Source organism: Pezoporus wallicus, unplaced genomic scaffold (assembly GCF_028554395.1).
Source record: "Pezoporus wallicus isolate ANWC-B61680 ecotype Strahan unplaced genomic scaffold, APGP_CSIRO_Pwel_v1 contig_7011, whole genome shotgun sequence".
Taxonomy (NCBI): Eukaryota; Metazoa; Chordata; class Aves; order Psittaciformes; family Psittacidae; genus Pezoporus; species Pezoporus wallicus.
In genome coordinates this window covers 2,844,945-2,868,469 of record NW_026638234.1, presented here as the reverse complement: position 1 = coordinate 2,868,469, position 23,525 = coordinate 2,844,945, and the positions used below count along the sequence as shown (strand labels likewise).

At 42.3% G+C, this 23,525-nt stretch overlaps 1 protein-coding gene across 11 annotated transcripts in view; it reads right to left on the bottom strand.

Moving 5' to 3' along the window:
* Positions 1 to 23,525, bottom strand: part of TIAM1 (TIAM Rac1 associated GEF 1) — a 192,936-nt gene that overhangs the window by 28,241 nt on the left and 141,170 nt on the right. For all 11 annotated transcript variants that reach the window (XM_057410172.1, XM_057410178.1, XM_057410171.1 and 8 more), the window contains 4 exons: positions 19,222 to 19,326; positions 15,436 to 15,517; positions 10,284 to 10,370; positions 6,200 to 6,424 (listed from right to left, as the gene is read on the bottom strand). In XM_057410172.1, coding sequence (XP_057266155.1) covers positions 6,200 to 6,424; positions 10,284 to 10,370; positions 15,436 to 15,517; positions 19,222 to 19,326 — 499 coding nt within the window. The remainder of the gene's footprint in view (positions 1 to 6,199; positions 6,425 to 10,283; positions 10,371 to 15,435; positions 15,518 to 19,221; positions 19,327 to 23,525) is intronic.

The following is a 23,525-nucleotide window of genomic DNA, read 5'->3' as shown; positions in this document are numbered from 1 at the left end:
GCTTAACCAATTTCAGTGGAAAATAAGGAGTGACCCCCATCTGAGCTGAAACCACAGGAGAAATATGGACCAGCAGAAGGTGACTACCCCAGCTGAATCCCAACCAAGACACTGGGGTGTCTGTGCTCCCTCAAGAAGTGCTGCTGGTGGTCAAATGCTGTCAGGAGCTCATGTTTGACTGTAGCCTTAAAAGAAAAGAATATCACTTACTTGGGCAGTTCAGCAGCAACTTCCTTAAACAGAAAGTGTCATTTTTAAACGCTGCTGGGGAACGACCCCATGATGACAATAGAGTACCTTTCAGAAGAGACTCTGCCATTAAACAGAACAATTTTAATAGATACTGCTAAGAAACTGTCTCTCAGATTAAATTTTTATTTGAGAAAAAATTTTGCCTATAAATCCACAATAAAAAAGATAAGTATGCATTTTTTTTCTTTTTTAGAAGAATTCTGGTTAGCTTTGAAACACTAAACCATGAAAGAAGGAAACATCGCTTTTACACTGGGGTATTCTGTCCCAATGGGAAGTCCCACAGAGTTGATAAGTTCTCCGAGCGCCTGTAGAACTGAGCTACAACTATCACAGTTTCAGCCAAGTAAGTTATCAAAGAACAGTATAGGAACAAACTGAGAAACTCTGCCTTTCCTGGAGAGCTACAGAACAAGCCCTGTAAATCTCTTCTACTTTTGAGAGAACTCTGTTGCTTCTCTTTGTATTTCAGCTAGGTAATAAATTGCACAAATATATAAAAATCTAGGGGGAAATGCAGATTCAATGACACTTTCCCTGTACCAACTGTACTGCAGCCACTTTTCATCCTGCCCAGGTCAACGGCCTAGTCGGACATTTGTAATATGCTTGAGTAGCACCTTTGGAATAAACATGAGTTTTCACGAATGTAGAAATGAAGCATGTGCTCAGGGACCTTGGAAACCAGGGACACTGTGACCAGAAAAAAAAACAGGCTTTCCTTCTGCAAGTGCTGTGCTGCAGGCTTGGGTTTGTGAAGCCGGCAGGGGGAGCAGCAACACAGCAAGAGTATGAAGATGGGCAGCTAACATGCAGAGGGTCAGAAATTTAAAGCCACAATGCAAAAACTGGCGTCCTAATAGCCCCCTTGCTTATTTCAACAACAGATCTGTCAGTCTTTGGAAAAGCCAGGAAGTATAGAATCGTGGAATGGCTTGGGTTGGAAAGGACCTTAAGATCATCTAGTTCCAACCTCCCTGCCATGGGCAGGTTCGTCTCACACTAGACCATGTTGCCCAAGGCTCTGTCCAACCTGGCCTTGAACATTGCCAGGGATGGAGCATTTACCACTTCTTTGGGCAGCCTGTGCCAGCACCTCACCACCCTCACAGTAAAGAATTTCTTCCTTGTATCTAACCTAATCTTCCTTATATCTAACCTAATGAGAGCTCTGAACAAAATTCTGATTGAAGCAACATCTTTGAACTTTGTCTTTGAAGCTCTTAGAAATAGATTTTGTGAACAACAGTTCTGCATGTCTCTAATTAAATGCAATATCCCTAGATTGCTGCTGGAGTATATGCCCCTGGAATTGTTAAATCAAGCACTGAATGATAACAATATCTTTGAACATGCTACAAAAAGCATGAAATTAGTCATCTGCCTCAGGAAAATAACCCTAAAGAAATTAAGGTTACAGTAAGTCTCAGCTTCTTCTGAAATCCAAATTCCTTAGCCTTAGGGGACCTGTGACAGGATGAGGATAGAATGAAAAATAGTGGCCATTCTTATAATACAATGAAAGTTTGTTTCCATTTTATACCACAGTCTTGAGACTCCAGCCTCTGGTTCTCCTGCTTTCTGAATAGGCTCCTCAAAACCACCTAACTGCTTCATATCTGGAGGGGTTAATACAGCTATTCAAAATAGAGGCATACTTTCTGTTTATACATTTTTTTATACATTCTTCTGAGTGATTTATAGGGCTCGCAGTTACCCCTGAAGAGTTAGCTCTCGCACTAGAGGTCTGCAAACTACAGGAGCATGCAAAGCCTGAATCTCCGAAACTCTACCCCAGAGTAAAAAAAAGGTAGTGAATTGTGGGGAAACCACAGACAAATATGGACAGTACTTCCATTCCCAAATTCCCTTCTAATAACAAAGCATCTTCTTTATGATTTTTGAGACATGTAACACTGTGTTTCCAGCTTTCAGCCTTTCATTCCCTGGACTGAGTGGAGAGAGAATGGGGAGAATAAACACTCCTCATGGGGAAAGGAGACATCTCTCGCTGATCCTTCTAGGCAATAAGGAAAACATGCTGCAAGGCTCTAGACAGAATGAGAGCTAGTCCTCAACCAGATTTATGCAGACTGTGTTAGCAGGAGAGAAGACTGAAAGCCAGGAAAACAATAATAGATGAAAGAAACAAAACTTGTGGCTCTGCGAGCTTGATGTAGCAGTAATTCCTAAGGGAAAGTATGTATCATACCCAAGATGCTATTTTTTCACATCAGTTAGAGATATAAAATCCAAGGTCATTTCAAGAATAACCTTTTAAATAAACACAATGAAGTAACTACTGCCACAGACCTGATTTGCAGCTCTAGCCCCTACCTCAGTATATATAAGGTACTTCCAGATAATAAAACAGCTGTAAGAGACATTGTGCTTAATGGGAGCACTGGCAGTCACTTCAGGGAGGTCGACTCCCAGAAACACAGCCCCTCTTTGCTCCTGGAAATCCTCCCGCTGAATAATAAGGCATAAAAAAAGCTTCCTTAAGAAAAATGTAACACAACATCTTTCTGTTGAAAACACAGAATATGAATTCATCGCACAAAAAAACTACCCTTTGCTGCCTTCACAGCCAATGATGAATTGCTAGTGAAGAAGATAATGATAGGGCATCAGCATGATCAGTCAAACAGACCCTGAATTTATGGAGAATGGATGTGCCCACAGGTGATTTATACCTGCTGGCATTCTGGCCCAGCAATGTTTCATTATGCTGAAAGGAGGGCCACGCTACTTCAGAACTAAGGAAAAAAGCTGCATGCTATAAATAAAGCATACAACAGGAATCACTGAGCTGATTTGCCTAGCCAGCCAAACTGCCAGTAATCAGCAAGGACACAAATAAATGGGTCAGTGGGTATTTCATACTTGACTGCTCTCTACAAGAAGCTGTAGAGCTGAAATCAAAAATCTAAGATACAGTCACAATGTCCCAAATAAAAGCACATGCCTTTTTTCAAAATTCCATGTGCATCCCAATTTAGGTAACAAATCCCTGAAAAAAGCACAGGGCCAGAAAAAAGGGTTCAGTAAAACATTGTTCAGTAAAACACCTAAACAGAGAGAAATTGATGGGGAATATCAAAACAGCTGCCTCCAAAATGCACACTTGGGTGCATATCCTTGTTTTCACTCCAGCCTCAGGCTAAGTCATCCCAAATTAGAGCATCAGCATTGTTTAGCTTTAAATACCATCTTAACGTCATTCTTCAGAGGCATATTTCATATAGCAACTACAGGCACTTTCATAAGCTCACAGACACCTGCACATCTGCTGATGAGCTACTGTGTTGCTTCTGTTGGCTAAAGGAGTATTCCTTCCCCTTTGAGGAGGAATGAAGGCGATTCCCACCTCAATGTTTGCTAAGGTTTGAAGGAAAGCAAATGCCAAGAGAGCTCTAGCTTCCGTGTTGCCTGTCACCTGAGAGAGTGAAGGAGGTGACTACAGCCCACCACAGGGAAGCTGTACTGAAATTTGAAGGGAAAAGGGAGCCCCAAAGCTTAGCCCCAGTCCTGGGGATTTAAATCCTGGGGATTTTATTTCTTTATTTAAGAAGGAGGCACTTTGGCCCACCACACAGTTCACATGCTCTCTGCAGCACATGGAAGAACAAGCAGCCATTCCACACCACTGTGATAACCACAAAAACTCAGCTCAGGAGAAGCTAACAAAGGAGGCTAGACAAGACTTGAGTTGAGAGCAGCACAAAGGAAGTTGTGTCTACAAAGCAGCAGAGGCAGGAGGTCTGATTTTGCCATGACATATCTATCAGGCACATCCTATATCTTCATTTCACATGAGGCACACAGGTTTGTTACTGGACACTGTTAAAAGGCAAATGCTATGCTCTTCGGATACATTTTGCAAACTGTGCACTATCTTACCTTCAGCAAGGAAAAGGACCCCTTGAAGACCCTGAAAATACTGATGCAGAGAACTGACAGTGGCAGAGAAACTGCTTGTTGAGACCAGCTGTTGAGACCCTGTGTTACAAAATGTGACTGCTCTGCCTTAGAGATTACTATTTTTCCTAAATACAAAAGTCCCCGTTCCCAATTCTTTGCACCCAGGGCAGACATGCACTTCAGTGAGAAGTTAGAGTACGAGGACTCAGCACTCAGGGTTTCAGCAAACAAGCACAGGCAAGGACAAAAGGATGGATCCACGAAGAGCTGGTGTTAAATAGGAAATGGGGGCATCTTGTGGCCAGCTATAAAAATGTACAAGATGAGCTTGACTTTTCAGCACAAAAGCCTAACTAGGAAAAGTTCAATGAAAATTAAAAGGGGGAAAGTGCTTCTGAAAATGTTCCATTTCAACTGCCTTTGGGGGTTTATCCCGCATCTTACATGAGGTTGCTTTTATCAGTCCCCACAAAGGTATTTGCAGTTAGCTGGTTTTAAGCTTTCTTGTTTACACTATTCCACTTGTTATAAATATCACACTCCCCAAAGTCAGGCTAGGAGTCCGGCTTTCCCTTTCCTTACTACATGTTCCCATCACATGAACAGTGGCATTTTGCTACATCACTTTCAGTAAACATTTTAAGCAAAACAAGAGCAGCATCCAGATATGTTGAAAGGCAGGCTGTACCTCCCTGACCCTCTGCAGGCGGACATGAGTCAGCTTGGTCCTGAGCCCAAGCCAACTGTCTTTCACTATGGTTCATTTACTCCAGCTCAGCATCATGCTGATCACACTGCTCCTGGGTTAGCTACAGTTTGCACCCAGTCTCATCCCAGAAGCCCCTACACTGAGTGATTGCAGCAGAGAGACATGGCCTGGGAGAAGGCTGACTTTAACACCAGTGAAATGGATTAACAGCCCTGCACCTAGTCCAGCTTTTTATTCCAAATACGCAAAACAAAACCATCTCATAGTTGCCAAAAACAATAATTTTGACATTTCTGAAACCTTTACTCTGGGGAGAAAATAAAGTATTTTGACATATTCAAATGCCATTTACTTTTGACTGACAGTCAAAATTTACCTTAGCTCAGAATACTTCCGATTATCTAGAAACTATTTCTTTTCAGCCATTCCATTAATATTTCTTGCATTTTAAATTATTTAGAAAAAAAAAAAGCAAGCCAGTATGTCCAGTATCCTCTTCTGTTTTCAAGTACAGGGCAGCATTTAGAAGCTGACAAGTAAGACCTGAGTAAGCAGGCAAGTAAGAGGAGACATGGTATAGAATCTTTCCTATCTTACAAAGGTAATGACTACCAACCACCAAGGTGACATCCTGTTCTTCTGCAGCCATTTCTCTTATCCCAGCACAGGTGCTTGTCCTCAGCTGGTTTAGGAAGCTAAACTAGTGGGAAACAATTCCTGTTTGCTAAGGATTAATTTTCTGCCAGTTCAGTTCTCTGAACAAGGCAGCACAGTGGGCAGGAATGCCCCTTGCCACCAGAGTGTGCTGTGGGACCAGTTAGGTTCTTCGGCTGTAATGTCAGTCCCTACCTTTAGGTGTTTTGCACTGTCCTTGTGAGTTATTTATGCATGTCAGCAAACACAAAGTTAGCCTGTGCTCCTGGCTAATTCCAGAGACAATGATGGCTTATTCCTTCCTCCTTCCCTGCCAAACATATATCCTGTGGGCAAATCCAGAGGTAAAGGCACCTCCTGAGCAGTCCAGAAGTAAGCAATTAGTTCCACGACTTGCTGTAGGCACAACTAGATGGTGTGACATGCATTTGGTGATGACACACATTTCACAGCCTAACCCTGTAAGTAGTCATCCTTCACTGCTATCGCAGATTACACCTTCCACCTTCCAGAGCTTCTGTGTATTATCTGCCCAGTACATTCAGACTGTAATCCCGCTTACTTACACCATGGAAGTTATACACAGGGATCAGTGGGATTACACCAGCACATTGTAAATGTGTATCCTCCTCCTGGTAATTTCTACAGTGAACCCAATACCTTGGTTGCTCCCAGCAAATGCCAGTGTGCTGTCACTCAAGTCAGATGGGTTTTCCAAGCGACGTGGTGGTGGCTGCGTTAGTTTCTGCCCCTCCTCTATCTCAGGATAGGTGCGCACGGTAAGACACAGTGAAGTCTGAACAAGGACATCTTTCAGCAAAGCTGAGTCCAGATCCTCAGCAGCTTTCTTGTTAATCTCCACAATTTCATCGCCAGCTTTCAGGCCTGCAACATGGAAAGGAACAGGTAAGTCTTGCACAGTAAGGTTTCCCTTACCTGCAGATATCAAGGAGCTCAGCCAGGCATTTATGAAGTACCAGACAGTGTCACATCTAGCCATAAAGTAAACATTAGTGCCTACAAATTATATGGAAATTTGATAGACTTTTGTGAGATCTGCTGTCAGGCTGATACTCTAGTATCACCCCCAATAGCTCGGTGCCCAGGAAATCCCTCACAACATGCCAGCAGCAAGATATCCCCTTTTTCGTTTCAATATATAAATATTTACTGAAGGACAGAGTAAGGCTTCTTAAGGTGATGCACACAGAACAGGGAAAGGATGGAGTAGCTCAGACAGGGTGTATGGTGTAGGACGTCAGATAGCCTCCTCTCTGGCCGTGCCTGAATCATGTCCTAGCACACAGATCTTCAAAAGGCATATTTTAGCGCTTGGTAAGTTAGTTGTTGTATTTTTTCCAGTGTGATTTCAGGAGTTATTTATAGCACCAGTGCTCAAGGGAAAAGGGGATCTGCAGAGGAAACAGCTGACTCCCACTTGCTTCAGGGGCAACACTGCCATGCTGAGAGGTGACATGCAGCCCTCTGAGGTACCACAGGAAACCTGACCTTCCCCTCAGACAGCTGGGCCTGCTCTCCAACTAACAACAGCAAGCTGGGCCAGGGTTTATCCCAAATAATCTTTAGGGCTAGGCAGGCAGCAGTGCGCCAGGGCACATCGGTGCCGACAGCCACAGTCACTAGAGTGGCTGCTGCAGCTCTTGTCTCCACTTGAGGGTGATGCTGGTAGTACCTGACATGCATACCCCCAGGAGCACCTCCTGTGGCACCTCCGATGAGAACATTATCTGCAGTGGTCACCAACCCACCAACAGGAATGGCATCCCTGTCACTGTCTGGCATTTACAGAGATGAAGGCTGGAATTTACAGGATTGAAAGAGCTGATCTGTGTGGGTGACCTGTCCTGCTGCCATGCAGCCCTTTGGCTGGGCAATCATGCGAAGGATGAGTCTTGCCATCTTTAAAGCCTGGATGAAAGGCCTGACTTGATGGATCTGACCTACAAACAGAGCTCAGCTATATCCTCCAGGAAACAGATTATCTATCCTCAGGTTGGACAGGGCTTTGAGCAACCTGGTCTAGTGGAAGGTGTCCCTGCCTGTAGAAGGGGGGTTGGAACTAGATGGTCTTTAAGGTCCCTTCCAACCCAAGCCATTCTATGATTCTAGAAAGAACTGTGGAATAGAGCAGGCTTAAGAGCCTCATTCTTCTTTAGGTAAATTGAGATCTTTCTTAAATGCATGTAATTGTGCCCATAAACTGTAGTGTGGCATGCTGTTCCAGAGAGAATAATATGAACTAGATAGAATGACTACAAAGTAAATGGACTGTAAAATCATATTTGAAACAAGGACAAAAAAAGGCAAGTCAAGCATTTCACATTGTTTCATTTATTCTACTTAGTGATGCCGTGTCATAATAGTATACATACATTAGTATGTAATGTATGTAGTATACATACATTAATATGCCTGAAACCATAAACATCATATCTGGGGCTTCATTTACTGTTTGTAATCCTTGGTTTGAATCATTTGGGATAAAGCATTGTGTCTATCTCATACAATCAAGCCCCTCAAATTCCAACAATGGTCTAGCTAATGCAGACCAACAGAAAAAATAAAAAGACAAATAATGAAAAATATTAGGAGAAAATAAAATCAAAGTTTTCTAATTGGACAAAAAAAACGAGAATTAAATACTATAACTCATCTGATTAGACTTACATAGGACATGCAGTCAAAAGCAAACATGCGTGTAAGTAATAGGAGGATGAGAATTTTCCTCCCTGCTTTTTGCTATCTCTGGCTATCTTGTCACAATATTCTTCCAAGTACTGTTCATATAGAAGTGGCTTTTCATATCAGTTATGAAGAGTAACGTATCACTGAAAGCATGTTTTAGCATTTCAGCCCTACAGGAGGCAGTCTGTGTTCACATATGCATTTAAACTGTTGCTCAGACATTAACTAAAAGCATAACAAGGAAACCCTGCTGAAACCCCCTTAGCTTCACCATCTCATTCTCTCTGCTCCCCACAGAAACATATAAGGTTTTATTTCCTTATGGCAGGCTGTCAGAAAGCTGTCCCCCCAGGGCCCGTTCAGGGCTTTTTGCAGAGCATCCATTCTGTCTGCCAGGGAATCATATGGGGCTGAAGTAGGTGAGGAGGGCCAGGAAAGAGAAATATGGTCTTTTCAGGCTTAACAGAAATACACAGCAGCCTCCAGAACCACCCACACGGTTTTCCTAAGTTAGGGTTAGAGACTACAGCTGTGTGAAACCCTGGGCTCCCTGCAGCCAGAACTGTTTCTCCATCCCCTGCTTCTTTCACAGTATCACAGTATCACAGTATGTTAGAGATTGGAAGGGACCTCGAAAGATCATCTAGTCCAATCCCCCTGCCGGAGCAGGAACACCTAGATAATGTTACACAGGAATGAGTCCAGGCGGGTTTTGAATGTCTCCAGGGAAGGAGACTCCACAACCTCCCTGGGCAGCCTGTTCCAGTGTTCCGTCACCCTCACTGAGAAGAAGTTTCTTCTCAAGTTTAAGTGGAACCTCTTGTGTTCCAGTTTGTACCCATTACCCCTTGTCCTATCATTGTTTGCCACTGAGTAGAGCCTGGCTCCGTCCTCGTGACACTCCCCCTTTATATATTTATAGACACTTATAAGGTCACCCCTCAGTCTCCTCTTCTCCAAACTATAGAGACCCAGCTCCCTCAGTCTTTCCTCATAAGGGAGATGCTCCACTCCCTTAATCATCTTCGTTGCCCTGCGCTGGACTCTCTCCAGCAGCTCCCTGTCCTTCTTGAACTGAGGGGCCCAGAACTGGACACAATACTCCAGATGCGGTCTCTTCCCAGTTTCTAGCTGTGCAGTCTGTCCCTCCACTGTGCCACTTCTGCCTCTCATTTCACTGCAACCCAAACTCCATTTGCTAGTGGGTCAGAAAACCAGCCATGTATTTCTGCCATGGCAGTTTTCTATCAGGACAGTGAGCTGAATTGGCTCAGCAGAGTGCCAAAATCAGCACAAGACAAAGGGCTCAAGCAGTTTGGGGGATACCAGCTCCCATTCCTTTCAGCAACAGCTAACTGTTGAATAAGCTCTGCAAGACACGTAGCCACTCGCCAAGAAAACTCTGAAGGTGTTTCTGAGGACTCTGTGTACATTGGTTATAAAGGTTATGAAGAGATGAGAGTCTTCTCACACTTCACACTCCCCATGTTATACTTCAAAATCTAGATAGGTTTCAGCTGTCCAGCTGTCTGACCAGCACATCCCGTGACTACACAAGCAGCAGTACTGCCACATCAGAAAGGGCAATGAATGGGAAAAGCAGTAAGGGCACAGTAGTGTCAGGGTTGACCTCAGCTTGGGTAAGCTGCAGTTAAACCATATCCTGTTCTGCCTTGGGACAAGCTCAGCAGCCTCGTTATCTCTGCCAGAGAGAACACTATGATGACCTCCACTGTACCCATTTATCTTGCAGTGAGTGACTTGAGAGGGCCCCTGCTCCCCTGCCTAGCTGCAAGGGACATGCTGACCTTGCTACATACGTAGCAATTCAAAATTAGGAGGTTAACTATATAGCACAGCTGATCCCAACAGCAGAACAGCCCTGTATTTGGTACCTAAGGTTGTTCCCGAAAGACCCTGGTTCCTTTTGGACTGGCACCCTGGTTTAGTGTGTTTGAAAAGCTCCTATCTCAACAAGCTCATGGTCTATATCAGAATTAAACAGAACAGTAACAAAACCATTTATAAAGTATTTTACCTTTCTTGAAAGCTAAGCCGGTCTCTTTGACACTGTTCACATACAGCCGACGAGTCCCTTCTTCTTCCACAGAGGACAGAGAGAAACCTAAGGAGATACCCAGCAAAATGGTTAGAAAAAGCCAATTACTTCCAGTGTGTTCTAGCAACTGCACACACTACAGGTAAAGCTGTGCTGTCCCCACACTGAGCAGTTAGGAATTACTCCTTTCTCCTTTCCCTTGAACCTTTACAAAGGTAAAGTTCCAAAATGAAAGTGGCTTTAACAAAAAACGTGAACTGAATTTCTTAGTTTATATATAAGTCATCTACAGCTTTATTTGAGGATATCACAGCTGCAAAACATTGGAACAGACTTCAACTTTTCTTGCCACAAAAGGTCACTTCAAAAAGTTTTGCTGTTGGCAGACAAAAGCTGCACAGAGTGTGGGTTTTGACCCAAACCAACAAAAGCCAGGAAGTGAAGAGCTATGGCTGACATGACATCCTGAACTCAGACAAGGCATAACAGCTCCTGCTAAAGCAGAATGACAACTTTTACTTTTGCAAATCACTGGACTGGACAAGTTTGTAAAAATGCCACTTTCCCTTTTTCCCTTTCTTTTCCTAGCTGTCCCTGGCACATCCTGTTATTTGCCAAGTCTCAGCTCAGCACACCCTTCGTAGCTAGGTTAGAGACCCATAGAATAGCCTTATAATGCAAGTACTGACATATCCTTAATTCAAATGGTGCAAATGGTACTGTTACGTTTGGTTTTGGTGATTTTCTTGCCATTTGTGTTTGACGCAGTGTAAGATAACAGTGGTAAAGGAAATACAACGTGGTTAATTAAATACAGTTTGTTTATTTATGTTGAGAGTTATCTAAAACAGAACATTTGCCTTTCTGAAACTTCATTACTCCCTAAGTGGGTCTAGGCAACCATTTGCTCTCTCTTTTTCCAGCTAGGAAAACATTTACAAACATCTGGGGGGAGATGTTTGTTTGACATGGATTCAGCCACCAGCCAAGAGGTGCAGATGTGCTGGGAGCCTGTTCTGACTTTAGGACTCCCTTCAGGTTGACGCTTATAGATGAGAAGTTATTTTTTCATCCATCATTTAAAAAAAAGAAAAAAAAAGAAGAAAAAAAAGGAGGAGGAAGAATGTGGCAGCTGAGAAGCAAGGAGCATATGGTCCTTCATGACTTACTGAGCTACTTGGAATCTCTATGTGAGCTCCTCAGCCTGAATAAAATGGAATTTGTGAAGCTCACTCAACACACCAACTTTGGCAGAGAGAAAAGCTCTCAACTAAACACAAGAGCAGTTGTAAAATGTAGTAGTGATTGGTTGTCATCACCACAAAGCCTACCTGGAAAACCCTTAACCAGAAGCACAGTGGAACATGCCCGGGACTACAGTTTGAGTCAGCAAAAGTTGTTATTAATACCAGCAAAAGTTGTTATTAATACCATGACCCTTTTTGCAACTGAAATGCTGTTTTGCAGCCAATTACCATACAGTTAAAATAAGGTTGAATTGAATCTCAAGTTTTCACTGCAGCTAACTGGAGAGACTAGCACACCTTAGCAGTCCCAAGCTCCCATTCTCCTCCATGAGAAGGCCTCTGCCTCCTCCAGTCTGTCAGGGCTAAGAGCATGTGTAGCTGCTTTTTAATTAATTTTTCAGTCAAAAAAAACCCCACATAAATCCTGAGCAGTAATTACTGGCAGAATGGGTGTTAGGAGCAATTACACATGTTGTCATCAGCTTTAAGAGATGAGATATGGGCAGCTGACAATAGCCTTGAAATGGGCATCTCACAAATACGCTTAACCCCTCCACAGACAGTGTATGTGACCATACCCCAAGCATAGATAAACTGTTTTATTTCCACAGTTGTGACAGTGGCTGGATCTCATAAACAATTTGAAGCAGTATGCCTATCCCATGGCAGTGCCATTGCCAGTGCTTTCACTGCCATGCAGTAAAGCAGAGCAGGGAACTCATCCAGATGAGAAATACTTCACTCAGCTGTGTGTGTATATATATGTATTTAGTTTATATATACAAATGTATAGTGCGAATGTTCACTTTCCATCTGGCTGAATTCCTCAGGTGCTCCACACAAACACATGTACAAGCACTGCATGAGAGGAAGGGCAGGAGTGGGTGGAAGCGACAGCAATTGCATAAGCTGGCATCACTGCCAAAAAGATTATCATCAAACTGTGCATGGGCTCTGAAACACAGGTGTGAAGAGATGGGTGGTGACCCAGACAGAGCCTCTGCTTCACTGCAAAGTTTTGATGACAGGAGAACAAAAGTTTGCACCTATGAGTGCACGTGGCCTCACTGAACCAGCACAATACATGAACAAATCTGCCTCCAGAAAATTACCTCAGCCTCCTGTGACAGACATTTGCTAACAAAAATGCCAGCAACCTTCCAGTACATACAGAAGCTGGAAATTGGTGTGTCCTGATTTCTGCCTACACAATCTTTGTAAAGAGGCTGGTACCAATGAAAAAGGCAAGACTGTATGTGCCCAGGAATCAGCAACAGCATCAACAGTGACACATCTAATGCTGGCAAGGTCCAACACGCTGGCCAGACACTCCAGGAGTGCCTCTTACCATAGACATACTGGTGGGAATAGAAACACTAGGAAACGTTCCCAGATCAGCTTTCCCTGAAACACTCTGCTTCATCCTCTTTAGATAACTTGCACTCATGGTGCACTCAGGCATGATGGCAAAGCTGCTCCAAAGGCCTGCTATGTCCGAAGGAGCAGCTCTACCCATCCCTGGCACCAGGATCTCTTAGCTGGCCCAAAACAGCTTGCAAAGCCAGCAGATTCACATCTATTGTCTTTCTGTCAGACTAGTGAGTTGAACTAGCCTGTCTTAATTGTACCTTCAATAAAATCATTTCACCTTCTATCTTTGATACTGTCTGTTAAATGAAGATAATAGCACAAAGTCTAACATTGCTGGGATTAACTAATAGCTGCTTGTAAAGTATAGGTGACTTACAAGGTGACTTACAAGTATTATTATTGCTATAGCTGGAATACTAGCAACAGCAACAGGTAATGCTGCTAATAATTTTCAAAATCTCATCCATTTTCAAAATGAAGACTTTTCTAGTTCTTCTGGGAATTTTGGTATGTTTTTAAATAGAAGAAGTATGAGAAGGCTTGAAAAAAAAAGATCCCAAATAACCATCAGAACAAAACATCCCTTAGTGCCCTAGACGTCTGTTGCAGTACCGGGTCCTGACTTCCTCCTAGCACTTGCTGAAGTGCTTGTGAGGGGCTGAGACCCAAGCACTGCCCAACCAATGAACCAATCTCAAAGGCAGCCCTGCTCACACAAAGACTTGTGCAGGTGCTTAGATGCTTGGAGACTGTGTGGTCACATTACTGATTTAGGTCCTTTTCAAAACAAAACCAGTAGCAAGAACCCTTAAGGAACCCTGTTAAAAAGAACCTATGCTGAAATTTTAAAGCTCTGATCTTTGTATTGCCATAGCTTGTGAATGTGCTGTCGCTTTCTCTCTGGATTGTAAAAGTACATGTTGGCAATACTAATTCTGTAAAGAGACTAAAAGAACTAATAACTCAAGTGAACCTAACATACAGGATAGAAAAGGATCTCAGGAGGCACCCTAGCCTTCCTTAGCACCAAGACAGGATCAGCACTTTACCTCTGCTCCTTCACATGCATGTATTTCAGCACACACTTGTCACTGTATAAACCCACAGTATTATTTCTATGGTACTATAGAAATTCTGCTGCCATTCAGAGTCAAAGTAAGTTTTGCCTTTTTTGCTATCAATGAGAGGAAAGCCAGCTTTTTGAGGGTGCATTTAGCATTCATTCCCTCCAGGGTCAAGGCCACTGAACAGATGTCTCACACAGATGATTTTGTTTCACAGGACATGACAGTGCATTTCATGGTCTTTCCTATGTATTACTTCAAAAAAAAAAAGACAAGAGAAAGAGAAGGAAATGCCACCATACCCCTAACTCCTACAGCGTTTTCAGGCACAGCATAATTACTGAAGCTAGGGCCATCACAGCGCTAGTTAATATTTCTTTCTTAGGCCTGCAATATTCAAACCACAGTCAGTACCACTGCTTTGTAGCAGAGCTCAATATTCCAATGGCCTGCAGCTGTATAATAAGCAGTTTGGGGATTCTGAATTAAAACAGAATATTTAGATAAACAGTAAAAAGATGCAGACTGGCTTCCTGCAGGGTAGGTTGCACAAATAACTTTAAAATACGCTACAGAACTGTAATTGGCAGACCAAAGAGCAGACTCACCAGGCTGGAAGTCTGTAACTTGAAATACTTGAAAGCTAAGAAATATGTCCATCCACACATAAAGATTAGGGATTTTGCTGCAATTACACAGGGAGGACTTCCTCTGCTTTGTGTTTTATGCACTGATTGTACAGCATGTCAGGTTCTGGCTCCAGGAGTCCATGGGGAATCCTTGAGGGCCGGGCATTCACTGGGGCCAGGCTTCCCCGGCCTCAGGAACATCGGGGCAAGACAGGGGCAAGACCTGGCAGGTGGGGAAAGGGGACAAGCAACCTCTCCTGGGACAGCTGCCCGTCTGCAGACCTTGAGATGCCTCCTACCCACAGCAACGCTCCTGGCTGCACCTCTGCTATCATGCTTGGTGGAAGGAGTAAGGAGGGGGAAAGCCTTCTAGCTTGCTAGCAGTGGCAAGCCACAGAGCAGCCCTCTCCCAAACCCCACTGCAGGGCCACCATGAATGGCACAGTGCAGGCATTCATGTAGGATGTGACAACTAGCAAAGGATGCTGTTTTCCACAAGTGCTCAGTTGCACCGCCTCTGTAGGTGATGTTTTGAGAAACTGCAAGAACAAGAAAACAGTTGTCCTTTCTGGCACCGCAGCTCTCATCAAAGAGATGCACATCCTACAGCTCAAGTACCAGGAAGAACAGCATTCAGTGCGCTACAAATAAAGCTGTCCTGCTTCAGGGCCGGGGAGCAAGCTTTCTGTTGCACAGGCACCAGATGTGCTTTTTTTATTGTGTTCAACAGACCTCACAGGTGTATCAGTGAATAGCAAGAACCTGCCCACAGTAGAAATTACTTGCTAGAAAAATAAAAACAAATCAAGGAGAAACTCACCATAAATATCAGAGGACGCATCAGACTTCTCTATTTGAATGTGCTGTGTAATTTTCTGACAGATTTCTATTTCTTTGTACAGCTGAGTAGAAAAAAACAAAGCGAAACACAAAAATGTTACTATGGGAAGAGACAACAAATGTAGTAATTTTGAACAGTTTTTTTTTAATTACAAGCAGCAGAAATGGACTGCAATCATTATTTATCACACAGTTTTTCTCCACATGTGCAAGATGGATTAATAGTGTCACTAAGCTTTAATGTTAGAACAGTTAAAGAGGAAGCAGCAATGTTTTACTGCCACCATCGTAAAAGCAAGGATACATCTATTTCACTCGGTCAATACCATTTTGATTGCACAAGAAACAGACCTCCTATTCCTGTTTTTGCATATTATGGGTAGTAATCATCTAACAGTTTTATATTATTTTGATTAATACATTGCAGGAATTCAATTTTTCAATAGTATAAAAATCTCAAGGAGCAATTTTCTTTCTTAAGCACATTTCTTAATTGTTAGAACGCTACCAGATGTGATATGAGGCTCTTTCTTAGCATGAAATTCCACCTTTAACACATTTATGTTTATTTTTACAGAGAAAAGCCCCAAAAGTCTTTGAAATGGTCATTAACATCCTTCCTGGGAGCCCAGCACAAATTTACACCTAGGTAACAACCCAGAATCCTACAGACACAAGTGTAATTTACTCTGCCTTTCAGGAGTGAAGGACCCCTCAGCAGGGAAATCCTGCTTTTCCAGACTCAGATATTTAGAGACTCTGAACTAACATTCTGGGGAGTCAGCTCTGACTTATTCCTCATAAGACAGCCTTGACACACTGGAAACCCCTGGCTCATCACAAGATTGAAGCTGTTTTTTCCATATCGCAGGCTAGCACTGAAAAAACAAACCCTCCTTTTGTCTTTGGAAAAAATCATACCCATAGGTGAATGAGAGCCCACATGTAAATATTAATTTTGTTTACATGCTGGTATGAATGTGTAAAAAAGCAATTCACAATAATTAACATTTTGAAACTAAGTGACATCAGTGTTTGGACTGAAAGAGTAACTCATCAGTAGTTTCCTTATAAAAATACAATTTTACCTCCTGCATATATCAACACTTACATATCTGTTTAACTGCAAATATTAAGTATTACAGAACAGCTAAATACCCATTTAAATGGTTGTATATAGTAAAATAAAATGCAAAATTAAATAAGGATGCCATGCTAGCAATATTTTTAAAATGCGGTTTTCAAATACAGGAATGTATTGTTCAGAACCTGAAAAAAAAAAGGTCAAATGACATTTACAAAGATCTCAGTATGATTTTAGCAAGGGTTTTAAGAAGAGAAGAGAAAAAAGGAGCAAAAATACCAGTATTTTCAGAACAAAACTTATGTTTGATCCCTGCAGCCATCTAAACTGAGCGTGCAGGACCAGAAGCAAGCTGACAAGCTCTCACAGGAATACAGGAGCCACTTCTTACCTGCATCCCAAAGCACTATTCTCAAGCAAGAACTTCTGTTGAATGGGAGGCAAATAACTGGAGTGCACAGACTGCAGCTGAGCTGCCGAAACCAGAGGGCCAGTCTGACAGCCCTTTCTGTGCCCCATAGACCCGCTGTGCCCACACCAAAGGCAGGCAGCATATATATATGGTGGCTCACACCATGAAGCTGCCAGCCTCTTGGGAAGGGAAACCTCTTTCAAACCTGCCGTGGGGCCCTGGGCTCTGCATGGAGATGTTTGATAGTGATAGCAGAGCGATTATCTCAGGGGTTCTGCTACGTACTGGGGAGTACCCAAGGACAGGATTTCTTCCTGACAGCAGCAGCATTGCCCCTCCAGTGTGACTCCAGTGCCTCATAGTGTTTCTTACAGCAGCTTTGGGATAGTAGTAAGTAGTATTGGGGTTTTGTTAGATTTGGAGGCTTTTCCCCTCAAAATTTTCTCTTCCTTGCCCTTTTTTCCTCTACCATTTTTGGTCTTGTCCCAGCACCCTGTCCCTTCAGGGACACCTTTTCCAGCATTCCCAATGCCTTCATCCCAGCCTCATCCTAACTGCCACATTTTCAGGGAGGTCTTCCATTTCCTGCTTCCATCTAAAAGTGCCATCCTACCCTACCTACAAAAGTGAAAAGTCTGGCATGTCAAGCTTCAGCCAAAAAACTCCAACACTTAGATTACAATAAAAGGTGCTTAAAAGTGTAGCTGCCTGGTACAGAACCTAATATTAAATAATATTTCCTGAACCCTTAGTAACTTTTTTAACACATAAACTGAGCTTGTGAATTTTTGAAAGACTGTCAGGACACAAATGTCACCATTAATATTTTGGAGAGGAATGGAATATGGATATTTAATCTCTATTTCTTACGTAAATATATCTGATATATTCTGCAAGAAAAAGGAGTATCTTCCTAAGAAATTACTTTTCTACAGTAATGTATGTCTCTAAAAGCATTTTAGTAGATGGAAGACAGCGCTAGCAAGGTGACATCGGCGTGAGACAATATTATGAACAGGAGAGTACAAAAGTAGAGGCATTAGTTATATCATATTGCACCAGAATCATTTAATTAAATACTTAAGCAAAGTAATTCGAATTTGCTCATGAAACAAGTACACACACACAGACAAACATATAAATATGTGCTGTTTTAATGTTACTCTTCAGATATAGCCCTGGAGCACCTATCTATATTAGAATCTCAAAGCAGGTACAGAGTCCCACTGACAGCGGAGTTTTGGTTTAGTATCATTTTTTCAGGAAAAGCTGTACCTGATGACTATGTCAATCCTACCTCCTCTCAACATAAGTCACCAAAGTCCTCCCATGCAATGAAAGCTAAAATCTGTCTCCTCTTGAGTTTTTATTTTCCCCAACTACATTTCACTTCCCAGTCTCAGTGCTCTAGCAGTTAGCACTTTCTCACTCTTTTTTTTTTTTTTTTTGATGACAGTGTTAATGGCAAATCCCGGAACTTCTTTACAAAATGAACAAAAGTATCCATAACCGGTAATGTTTACTTTTTATACATAAACAGCCTCCTAGGAAAAGGACTTTAAAAAGCTTTACAGTGTGCATGTGTAGAATCATAGACTTAAAGCATGACACTAATTCTGTTTGGTCGCTGGGATTTTTTTTTAATCTCTCATTTCAAAATTCCTTTAAAGTCTGTTTTTGAGATAAATGATATAAAAACATCCAACTGAACCAATTAGGAAAGTCTCTTTTCAACATCCGACTCCAGAGCTTTTTAACCTCAACGTTTGTCTTCCCATTGAGGAAAAAAAACAACTGACAACAAAAACAACAAACCCAACACCCAAACAAACAACAACAAAACCCCAACTTCTTGTGCACTGCCCCCCTCTTCAAAAATCAGGCAAAGCGATCTGAACAAGAAATGCTCAGGCCTCATGGTATGTCTTTAAAACCACCAAGGACAATGTGAACAACAGGAAAAGGCAACCTTCAGAGAAATTAAGCTTAAATGCATGTTACAGTGACTTTCACATATTACCTGTGGCTATTCTTCCTCTCTCTCCTCCAGACAGACACGTGCATGCACAAACGTAAGCTAGACACCAACTCTCTCCTCAAGATTAAATGTTTGGAGAGATTACTTTACTGTAGGCCAATTTGCTATGGTCTGCAAAGCACTATAACTGCAAGTTAAAAAGCATAGTCCTGTGAATTACAAATGTCAGATAAACACTAATTAATACTGTCCTACCAAGTGTCATTTCATTTTACTCAGTAGGTAGCATTACCAGTTCATAGATATCCTCTTCTGGCTTTGGTACATAAAATTGGATCTGGTTTTCAATCAGGAATTTAAGACGCAGGTAGTGAGCAGAGTAATCCAGCTGGTGCGTCTGCAAGAAATGAAGAACAGGCTTTAGAAGAGAAAAGCAATGGCTCACATCATCTATACTTAGAGAACGGGCTGACACTCAGGAAGGAAAATACCCCACGCTGTCTTTCACAAAAGGCCCATGATCTCCTAACCTGAACAAAAACTTGAACCTCATCTTCTTTCCCAGGAAGAAGTGTTCATTTAACCACTGCCCAGGGTGTCAAGGGCAATGCTGGTACTCTAAGCAGCCTCTTTGGTTCTGCTTATCTGGCAGTTCCACTCCCTCCCATGCTATTGCAGAAATAAGTAAACACTATTATTGCAGAAGATTCGGAACATACCTTTGTATACAAAGGGCATTTAAAATTGCAAGGAGGACAATAAATGCTCTGCTAACAGAGAAATATATAACTGGAAAGTTTTGGGGTTTGGGTTTTTTAGCATCTTCATAATTAACTAAGTATGATGTGGTAAATTTCAAGCAAGGTTAATATATATATATATGTCTGTATGTCTTCTAAATTCAAAACAGCTTGGGATACACAGACTTTGTAAGGCTAAAAGAAGCCAAGAGCTGCATCCTGGATTACATCCCAGTGGAAACAGGTCACATCATTTTAATGAATTAGTTATAATTAGCTGAGGATGCGGCATTTGGTCTGGGAGATGTTAATGACCTTTCCTCAGCACGATTAATAAGCTTGATTTAAGCAGAGGTTAATGCAGTGTGTAATCAAAACACATTAGAATCATGATAAACACAAAGGATGTCATTCAGAAGTTATTTTCAAAACTTCATAAACTGTTGACTAAAGCTGGTTAAAAGCCCCAAAGTGATTCACAAATACAGGAGGTAAATTTTCCTCACTGTCAGTTCTGGAATTCTATTATTATATGCTTTTATACACTAGCCTTTTCTTTTTATCTGAGCAAATTACCACAATTTCCGAGGTGCCACTTAAAAACATTCATGCAAGAATGTCATTATTGCTTATTTATTGTGTTTTTTAAAGCCTTGATTATCCAGTTCAAGCCAAGAGGCTGATACACCGGCAGTCAGCTGCCTGATCACACAGCACAGATGATGAGCAATGTACACTGAGTGACCTGCAGAAAAGATCACACACTGACCTAGCAAACCCTTCAGCAAATACTCAGAGAACAACTAACAGTTTTGAAAGGCTAGATTAGCGGATAAGAAGGAAAAAATAAGACAGATATATTGCTGCACTCCATGAAGTGCTATGTTCAAATATGTCCAAGTCAAAGACCAAATTACCCTTATTTGAAATGCAGTATGTGAAATGGAATAACCTCCATAATCTGGACAAATACCTAGTTAATTAAATAAAGAATTTGAAACCCATCAAGAGACAAAATAAGAAGAGCTGAATGATCCTTGCCCTCTCCCCTTTTTTTTTCCGTTTTGATAAGCATTCTGTATGCTTTGGTCATTGTTCACTGTTTTCACTAGTTTCCTCTTTCACATGGGCACATGTACAAACACCCCAGAAATTAAAGGGAAGCAGAGCTGGCTTTAATGATTCAGAAATTATACAGAGGAAACCTAGATGAGTTTCTGGTCACATTAGTTTACTATCCCTAGATACAAACTGAAGAGTGCCTTGCACACCAATTAAACAAAAACATACAGAGGAGGCATAACCCCATAGACTGCACCACACCCCATGTCTAGAGGGAGGTCTGTGATAAGTCTCTCTGAAAGTCCATTTACAGCAAAGCCAGTGGGGGAAAATATGTATTTGGAAAAACCATGCTAGCAGAAAAAGGAGCCAGGCAACCTGGCAGCCTCCTCTTGCCATCATGGTGTATCCTCTCATGGTCTCCTCTGCTGAAGCTCTCATGTATGTGCTGCATGAAACGCAGCACCAATGTCCACAGGAATCAGCCAGGTCTATGCTGACAAGCTACATGTCAACTGAAGCCCAGAGTTGGGAAAGAGACCCCAGCTGCAGTCAGGTATTCGTGTCACTTCAAACAGTGACTCCAAACGCTCTCCCCTTGCACAGCAGACCCAAAGGGATGCTTTCCAGCCTGCCCTAGGCCAGCAGAAAATCACAACCTGTTGCAGAGGGACACTAATATATCCAGTCTAGAGCCTCCAGCCACGGGGTGCAGACTAGAAGCTGTCTTAGTCACACTGACAGGGCCGGGAGCCCTGTTCAGCCACCCCTGCTCAGCCACCCCAGGCTCCCAATGGGGTCAGGGGATCCCACTAGCAGGGCTGGGGCACCCCATCACTGCCAGTTCAGAGGCACCCATTGCCCTGGGGCAGGGTGTGCTCACACCAGCCTGCAACCTGCTCTGCAGGCTGAACCCTGATAGCATCTTAAAAGAGCAGCCTTCCCGTAAGGGGTGGCTTGATCTGCCACCCCAGCGGTCAATGACAGGGCTTCTGCCTGCTTTGATATGAGCACTGCATCAGGTGTGGAGGTGACCGCCGACACCTCCGTGTTCACACCTGTCCTTGCAGGGAGATTTGCTTACCAGAAAATCGTGTTTGCTGGCCATTTTAGAGAGCAAGAGAAGCTAAGCACAGGATGACCAATGCTGTACTGATGCCTTGAACTATGTCAGAGCACAGCATTGTCTGAAGAGGTCACTGTATAAAGCTCACATATATTTTAAGGCACTTACTTCTTCCAGGAAACACCATAAGCTGAGGTGGATGCCATTCATTCACTACATTGCAATCCCATCCAAGTTAGGCAATGAGAGTCATCATCGTTAAAGCTGTGGTGGTGCAGCAGCTGAGCCACACCATTTAGTTAATTAACATTCATATAGCTGCAGCAAGGCTTTGACTACCTCAAAATTTTACGTTAGTTAAACTGTTTCAAACAGGGGTATGATCTTCCAGTGAAGTGAAAGGAAAAGGCCCTCTTAAAGTGAACATAGACAGTTTGCCCTAAAAGCCATACCATTAATCCACTACTTCTGTTGCTGGTCTAGCTACATCCAGATGTAGGAAGGTGGGAGCAGAAACAAGGCAGCTTTAATGATACTAATATCCTTTCGAGACCACCCAAAATACCTTTTAGCAGTCCAAATAAGCTTCTTGGTTTATTTATTTCTCTCCTAATAACTCTGTCTATGTCTGGACTAAATTAAGCAGCTAACCCAATTTAAAGCACAACCCGACAGCTCTTGAAGAAGAATTTATAGCCTGGGGTGTGATCCCATTCAACCGGCTCTGTGTGGTGTAGCAGGTCAGCACACAACCCAAACTATTAATCCATTTCGTCTCCCTTCTAGTGAAGTGAGGGAAAAACATACTCTTTCAGCTTGGTGGGGGAGACTTTCATTGGCACTGAAATGAGAGCATCCTGGAAACATGCTAGCCATCCCACCATATTACTCCAGCTTCACACCTGTGTGTGTGGCCCAAACTTTTTTTCCAGCAGGAAAATACCAGCTCAAAATCAAAGTAAGCCCACAAAGCATCAGGCTTAAGTAACTTCTCAAGAGACTTTGAGCACAGGTCCAGAGACCAGGGGAAATCTGCTTCTTGCCCCTCGTGCAGGTCTATTTGAAAAATGGGAATTGTGAGCGGGTGATTTGTTCACTTCTCGTGTTTTATCCAGTTCAGTCAAAAGACTAAATGCCACATAGTCTTCTATGCTTGATTTTTGGTGTTATTCTCTCTATATTGGGTCTGCCTAAGCCCATATACAGCATGTGTGTTTCTACTCAATTTTAAGACATAGAGTTATGTAAATGTTAGTAACAATATGCACACACACTGATCAGTATTATCCATAGGAAACAGTTTAATGCACATACACTGATCTTCCTACCTTGCAAGTGATGTTCTGACTTTCCTACCTTCCAAGTGATGTTATTAGATAAATCTTAGGAGAAATCTTTAAGAAACCACTTTAAAAAATGTTTTAAACTCTCCTCCCACCAATGTTGAATCATAAATGTCACAAAACAGCCTCCAAAATCTAACTCACTGTATAACAAGTAGCAATGTTAGTATAAGAACACATTTTCTATAATGACTTGAGTGCACTTAATGTTCTCCAAAAGAATAATCAAGCTCAGTTTAATAGCACATATAGATTTAACCACATGTACAAACATGAAGAGGGTTATATGAAATGTAATCTTGAAATGTTTACTGTACCAGAACTTGACTGGTTCTCAGATGGCAGATGGCAAACTGATGTGAAATGGTGTGGATCAGATATTAAA